Source organism: Pygoscelis adeliae, unplaced genomic scaffold (genome assembly GCF_000699105.1).
Source record: "Pygoscelis adeliae isolate BGI_AS28 unplaced genomic scaffold, ASM69910v1 Scaffold463, whole genome shotgun sequence".
Taxonomy (NCBI): domain Eukaryota; kingdom Metazoa; phylum Chordata; class Aves; order Sphenisciformes; family Spheniscidae; genus Pygoscelis; species Pygoscelis adeliae.
Window position 1 is genome coordinate 1,708,808 of NW_008824471.1, and position 7,966 is coordinate 1,716,773.

At 41.6% G+C, this 7,966-nt stretch overlaps 1 protein-coding gene across 1 annotated transcript in view; it reads left to right on the forward strand.

Annotated features, from left to right (window-relative positions):
• The window catches only part of KIF26B (kinesin family member 26B), a 208,413-nt gene extending 203,129 nt beyond the window's left edge, over positions 1-5,284 (forward strand). Inside the window, exons 13-15 of the mRNA XM_009321268.1 lie at positions 1,128-1,330; positions 2,722-2,872; positions 4,704-5,284. Of these exons, the coding sequence (XP_009319543.1) occupies positions 1,128-1,330; positions 2,722-2,872; positions 4,704-4,852 (503 nt within the window). The 3' untranslated portion in view covers positions 4,853-5,284. The remainder of the gene's footprint in view (positions 1-1,127; positions 1,331-2,721; positions 2,873-4,703) is intronic.
• The last annotated feature ends 2,682 nt before the right edge of the window (positions 5,285-7,966 follow it).

Consider the following 7,966-nt stretch of genomic DNA (forward strand, 5'->3'; position numbering starts at 1 on the left):
AGTTGTCAGCTACAAAACTTTTTTTTTTTTTTAAAACCCAGCCATTGCTCTGATTGTACTAAACCAAGCAAGGAAATGTAACCAGTTGTTTTTCTTTTTTGTGTGTGTCTGTTCTTTCTCCCAACAAACCATATGCTCAACTTCCTTACCGCTGCCATCAGGCCAGTGACGTACTTTTTCTCCCTTGCTTTACCTTAGGCCCTGACTTGGCAACTCACATGGTAGACGCTTTCCATATGGCATAGGCTTTATCAACCACGGTACATTTTCAGCTATTGCAGTGCTCCCATCCGCTGTGCTGGTATTATAAAGCAGAGTGGGTGTGCATGAGCACTGGTATTGAAGCAGACACAGTAACTAACCCTTCTGCCAGCCCGTCATTCTTGCTGCTTTCTTATCCATCACCAGTGCTGCAGTAAGTGCATAAGTGGTCAATGTTTGAGAGGAATATTCTATTGAGCAGAGACAAGGCTAATGCAACTCTGGTGGCAACCACCAAGCTTGGGTGTACTTGCTGCAGGCGTTTTGTCCTCTCTAGTGTTTTTACTGCTCTAGCCAGCCTACAGTGGTGTTATGCAAAGGACTAGGTGATGGTATACTGGCATTCAACTCCAGCATAGTAAAAGAACTTGAGTATCAAAGTGCTTTTTGTGCTGTGATTAAAAAAAAAAACAAAACCCACCTCCCCTGGAGATGGTCTATGCAGAGGCTGGCTAATGCTTGTCCTTAGGCTGTAAGAGCCAGCACCAGTAAGGAGATAGGAAAGCAAAGCTAGACCAGTTCCAACCTGCTGCTCTGGCTCTCCATTAGCATACCTGTACACACCGAGACTTGACCAAAGGGAAGCAGGCACAAGCTCTGGAAACTTTAGGGTACATATGCTCTCTGAGGATCAAATCCTGGAGTCAGGCACCAAAGAACATGTGAGGATCTGACTCATGGTGAGTGGATACAGCACATTGCAGCTACAGCTCACCCCAACTTCCATGGCCTCCCTGGTTTTCACTCCATTTTATTCTGTGTGTAAGAAGGCTGAATATATATAATTTGTAGACACCTCTGCAAGTGAAGCAGAAAGGAGAGGCAATAACCATGCTAACGTGAAATGGCAATTTCTGCATTTGCAGGTTCACAGAGACGGAGGCTTATTCCAGCTTTATCACTTGATGCTGCTTCCCCAGCAAGGAAGCCTGCCAACAGCCCCGGAGTCCGCTGGGTGGATGGGCCCCTGCGAAGTGGGCAGAGGGGGCTGGGGGAGCCCTTTGAGATCAAAGTCTATGAGATAGATGATGTGGAGAGGCTCCAGCGGCGACGAGGTGGGGACAGCAAGGTAAGGACAATCCATGTAATCTGTCTCCCTCCTGCTGGAGGCTGTAAGAGGGGGAATTCAGATTACGCAGTCAGAAATGTGTAGTATTGTATACGGTTAATTCAACAGGCAGCAAAACCTATTATCTCATTTAACAGCAGTTATGACTCTAGTTACGCCTTCTTCCATAGCAGCTAACAGACGTTGGTACCGTGCATTTTTGCCCCTTGCTTATGGTCTTGGTGGTTCCTGTGCTCTAGTATCTCATCACATCTGTCTTTCAAGGCAGCAGTGGTGCCTCAAGTGCTTTGATGGTATTGTTTTCAGAATAGCTAATGTCTTTTCTCTAACAAAGTTGTTCCTGCCAACCTCAGGCCTCCAAATTTACAAAAAGCTCAGGGAATTGTAAAGGTCAGCTCTTGAGAGGTATCACTGGGAAGAGGATCTGAAGTTGGTGGAATACCACCAATTTTAGATGAACTGTGGATATAGACTTTATTGTTATTTTAAGGCACTTTTTCTTCCTAGCCCCTGTCACTTGGTTAGGCTGTTTGTGGTGGTGTTCTCTGATATAATTTTGTATGGAGAAAAACATCACTTCTTGGGGTGGGGTTTCCACTGCACTTCACCCACACAGCAGATTTGTCTACAGAGCAGAAGGCAGAATAGGGTTGGGACTTTCACACAGGCTTGGAGGAGGATAGTTCTTGTATTGAGAATGCTCCCATGCTAGCGAGGGTAGCACAGCCCTCACTGTGGGCTCACTTACTGCACGTCTTGATGGCTGCCACCCCTCAGAAGTCATGCGAGGCCAGGCTGGGTGTCTCCAGACAGTACTGCACCCTGCGCTGTTACTGTGCCTCATATCTTAACAGGAAATATATCTTCTTTATTAATGATTGTGAATTGCTAGAGCTTTTCATAACATATTCCCTTTGTTTAAGGATGTTTTAAATTTGATATTGCTACCAGTTCTTTTATTTTATAATATGACTACTGCATTTCTTATGCGCCAAGCACGGAGATGTATTTAGGATTTTAATACAGCAAGCAATGGATTTCCTTCTCCCAAGAGCTTAGATTTTCTTAGCCAAACTTCTGGTGACAAAACCCAGAAATGTTTTGCTACAGTTAATCTGATTTCAGGATGCTGCCTGTTATTAATTATTATGGTTTATTATTAACTATCATTGCAAAGTCTCCAAAGCTCACTGATGGAAAACATCAAAAGCAAACAAAAGCAATAAAAATAAAACAGATGATAGATGAGTTCATGCAGTGATTCATACACCTCCAGAGTAAATGGCTCATTGTCAGTATTATTGATTGGAAGATCATTTGACTGAATGGATCTAGGTATTCCTTCTCCTCTTCACCTATTCCTTCCCTGCTCCCTTTTTCCTGGTTGGCAGGAAGTGATATGTTTCAATGCCAAGCTGAAAATCCTGGAGCATCGCCAGCAGAGAATTGCTGAAGTCAAGGCCAAGTACGAGTGGTTAATGAGAGAACTGGAGGTGACCAAACAGTACCTGATGCTGGATCCTAATAAATGGCTCAGTGAATGTAAGGATGTTGTTTTATTGCGTGGACTCATAGCTGTCCTTTGGTTTATTTCATGGCAGGGGGATGGAGGGGAGTGGAAACATTTGCTAAGAATGAGAAATGAGCTACTGTGTTTGAAAACTAAAATGAACCAACATATGACCTAAGGGCAGGTTTTAGATTGACTGTATTTCTAGAACTAGTCCCTATAATTCTTACTAAATGTTGACAGTAGAACTGAACAATCTTTTTTGCCTGAGAGCTGAATGTTGAAATGGTACAGCATTGTAGTGGTGAATATTGCCATTGGTAGATTAACGTTCACGCGTTTCAGTCCACAGCTCCTGAAAATGAGATTTTTTTTCTTTTGGCCTCAGATCACTCAGACATATGAGCAATATTATAAATCTGCTCTTCTACCACAAAATAACACTGTGGAGCAAACTTGTCCCTTGGCACCAGTGGGCTTACATGAAAAATGAATTTGGCCCATTTTTTATAACTATAGATGTGTAAAGTTCAGAAAGCTTAAAGAGTATTCACATTCAAATGAAGAAGAACCTCAACACCTCAAAGGAAAAAAGATAGAGAGTACTGCAGTAATTGTACAACAATTTTTAGTATTAGCAAGCAGACAATTCATGTCAAGGAGTTCTAGGAAAAAAAAAGTTTCAGTTTATTTAGGATAATTGCAGGTGGCAAAAGGAGGTCAGCTGGTGTGTTCTCTTAAAGCATCCTAACTCTTCTTTTAACAGCTGCCATAAGTTAGCACTGGATTGGTACATCCTGCAAAGCAACCACGGTGTATGTTTCACGAACGCTATTAAGGAAGAGAGGTAAAAAGGACAGATTTAAAGGGAGCAGAGAATTTGCGATACATTGCCATCCGCTTACTGTGTGATGCATTTGCTTCCGATTCCAGTGTGATAAATGCAGAAAGCCTCAAGGACGGCACAGAACTCAGGGACCAGATGAGGTGGGAAGTGCTGGCTCAGACAACGTATCTCACACTTGGCTTCCACAGAAGCCTCTGCCAGCTGGTTTCTGGCAGCATACGGGCACCTACAGTGGAGTGATTGATGTGTACACCATCCCTTGCCATTCTTGAGTGATCTAGTGAGAATCACATGGAACAGGGAGAGGTGTGAGGAGCAAGGAGGTTGGAGGTTGGTTTCTAACTCCAAGTTCTGAATTCAGCAAAGGATTTGTCCTCCCAGGGCAGAGCACCTATTTAAATCTCTTTCTGGTCAGCAGAATGTGTGATAGAGTTAGTACATCTCATATATATGCCCTGAATAGGGATGACTTTAAGTATGTGCTAGGAATTAAAATTTGCTTAAGCATGGTGCTGAAGCAGACCCTGAATGCAAACAATCAAAATCATTGTAAACAGATTTAACTTGGCCTGTTTTACACCTTATTGCTGAATTTCCCCATCATGTTCAACCTGTGTGTTCCTTATGGGCGTGAAGGTTAACCTGAAGCCTGCAGGTGTTTTTTGCCAGCCAGTTTCTTTGCAGTGAGCCACGTGATTGCTGGAAGAATAGTTCTGGTGGCTTTTCTTGGGGAAAGATGTGGCAAAAGGCATCTGCAGTTCTGGAGAGGATGGCAGAGCATATCACTCAGGAAAGCACTCAATGCAATGTTAACAGTATTCTTCACTATCAGCAAGCTGCTGTGCCATTTTAATAGCCATTAAACAGAAAAGGCAACTTTTGATGACAATGGCAAGCCAGAGATAATGTTGTATACAGTACTGATGGCTTTAAAGACTTGAATTAGCGCTGTCTCTCCCACCAACCAGCACTGGGTTTTGTTTGCTCTTCCTATCTGTGTGTTTTCTTTCCCACAGTTGATCTGGAGCAGGTATTTGAGCTGGATTCTCTGGAATACCTGGAGGCCCTGGAATGTGTGACTGAGCGTTTGGAAAACCGTGTCAACTTCTGCAAGGCCCATCTCATGATGATCACCTGTTTTGACATCACCTCTAGGCGCCGATAAAGAACGAACCTCAAGAGAATTTCAATGCACATCTCTGCCATCCTCCCTTCTGAATAGCATCCCAAAGACAACAGAATGAGGATGAAGGTTGGAGTCAAGTCTCAACTGTGTGTATGAGAGATTTGCTTTACTATACAGAAGAGTAGTATTAAAAAAAAGGACAAGCATGAAAAATGGAGATATAAGGTTGTTGATTCTCTTAGCCTAAAAGAGCACTTTGAGGAACCTTTAAGGACATGTCTGTAAATAAGAACTGCTGGCAGAAGACACTTCTTTCCCTGCGTTAGCTGAGGGAGGAGGAAAGGTGGTTGTAGGACTTCCATTGAGAGGTTCATTAAAAGAAAACCTATCCAGAAAAACTGCTTAAGTGCCTTGCAAATCTTTATTATCCAAACATTTATGTTCATACTTTATTGTGTACAGATGGTGCTAGTCAAGAAAAGAAATAGTTAAAAAACAAACACACTTTTGAAATGTATTTACAGCTTGTTTTTCTCTTGGTGTTTTCTCCTATTTCAGACTTGCTGTTTCTAAGTAACTTGTGTTTGTAGAGATATTTCCTAATCAGTACAACATATAAATAAATGTTAACTGTCTTTTCTTGTTACCAGAGTAAGGCCACTCAAAGAGAAATTCAACTTTTCCAGATGACACAAAAAATATTTCTAGCAGTGAGTGAGGTTTGCTTATATGTTCTTCTGTACTATCTTATATGCTGGAGGACACAGTATTTTTCCCACCCTGTAGGTTCTGCAATGTATGAGAGAGGAGAGGTGACATTACCATGAAGTAAATATCTTTTCCATTTGATCCAACCCACATAACTTGTTTGCTTTTTCATGTATTTTTAGCTTTGTACTGGTTAGAGTTATGGATGAGAAGGCACTTTTATCCTAACCCCTTTTTCTGGTGCTAAGAATTTGCTCTCAGCCTCTTTAGGCTGAGGGCTCCCATGCTTATCAGTCCAAAAATGAGTGATTTATTCTGTCTTTCTTGAGACTATGACTGGTAAAATTTAGCTTCGCCTCTTTTTGACATATACCACCGCAAAACATGTTTTGGCAGCTTTTGGTCCCTGGCCCAGTTTGTGCATAGTGACAGATGCACCTGAGGAGTGCAGACTCTGTTCAGCTCAGCAGCTAGTCTGGAAATAGACAGGAGTTATGAGTGAGTGGATATGGCACTCCAGGCATGTTGGCTATGGCATTTTCCTTATCAACACTCCAACATTGAAGCCATGGCAAGATTCACATTGACATCAAAAGGATGAGGGTCTGCGCCTCTAATGCACATCCAAATGTTCTACTTGTTTGCATCTTTATCTACAAAACAGTATGTGGGAAGGAACATCCTTTGTGTTTCTTAAAGAAATGTGTGAAATCTGCATTTTAATTACGTATGAACATAAAGAATTATTTTGTTGAATTAGGTTTCTTCTTCTTTTATATTGAAATAAGCCTATTCACAAAAGTTCCTCTCACATACAATTGTGCTACCCTCCTATTGCTTATGAGAAAATGAGCATCATTTAACATATACTCAATTTGCATCAATTTACTGTTGTACTTAAATGCAACTCTTCCTTTACCTGCACCATCATATTAATGCCATCTTACAATGTCCCAAGCAGCAAGTCCCAATGGAAAAATAACCCTACAAAAACACTGATAGATTTTCTAGTGGTTACCTGAAAAAAAAAGCTTAAAAAAACCCAAAAAAGATAGAAATAACATTTATATAGTTTTGTTTTCTTTTAATACTCTACAACTTGTAATTACAAACCTTATTCATTCTATTAGCTTTGTCACTGGATTTTGTAGATCCTTCTTACATTCTATAGGATTATTTGGAGGGAAAAAAGGTCCTATATGAAAGTCGCTTCCTAGTCTATTCCACAGCATTTTCCTACCCTGAAACTCATATTCCAAGTTAGTGTTAAAGGCATAGGTCTGATCTCTCCCCACTTCTCTCTCAAGACAAAAAAACCTCTGAAAAAAACCCCAGACAATGCAATTTCCCTCGCTTTGTTTCCCTTTGTAATGATTTCAGTAGCGCTTGTTACTTATTGGTTCTGTTGAGATCATCTCTTCTCCACAGAGCCCCATGAATTCAGTTCAGCTCCACAGAGCCATGGGAATTGCCCCTGCAGTTTTGTGCTGGATGAAGACCTAGTGCCCTTGGGATATGGAGTGCATCTTTCTTGATGGGCTTAGTCCCGCGGAGCCCCAGATGCATGCTGTCAGGTCACATACACACAGGAGAGAGACTTTCACAGCTGGCTCCCATCTCTCACTCTCCTGCCTCCCCAGGTAGACCTGTACTGCTGTCATCTGTGATGCTGCGCTGTGCCTGTCTCCCAGGCCATGCCCCCATATTCAAGGAAGACCCTCCCTAGTCATGCACATGAAATTAAGCATTGCCTTCTTTAAGCTTAAGCATTTCTGAAAATTTCTGTGTTTGCTGGAAGGTGGTCATTGGGCTAATTGGGATGCATTGTCTTTCCTCTGCTGAGAACAAGCAGCCCAAAATGGGCATGCTGGGCTCCCTGAGGACCTGTGGTGAGATGGAAAATGGCAAGCGGTACAGTAAGAGTAAACATACACTTCATAGAAAGAAAGTGAAATCCTAGCAAATGGTGCATGCACAGAATGCATTATTATCAAGAGATGCCCTCTCACATAGTCTGGGACATATACAGAAGCAGTGATGTTTCTATAAATCGAGTGGATGCATTTCAGAGCCATTGTAAAATCTCTATTACATGTAATATTCCTCAGCACCATTAACTCAATTATTCATTGTCTCTAGATTTGGTACTTCTGTAGATTAGGAAGCACAGCAAAAAGCGTGTCTACTTAGCCATTATTTTAAAAAGCAGTATGTTTGCCCTGTTTATCACAGTGGACCAAAATTGATTCTTGAAAACAAATGGATTATGCAAAGGATGAACTTGGCATACTGAAAATACTAACTGAGCAGAATCACAGTCCTTACAAATATTTTATTTCTGAGGACTTAATTAGAGTGGCTGTTAACACTCCCATCATACGCTAGTATTCATATCCTAAAATCCATACTTATCTTCTCTTTTTTGACTTTCTGTCAGTGCATTTC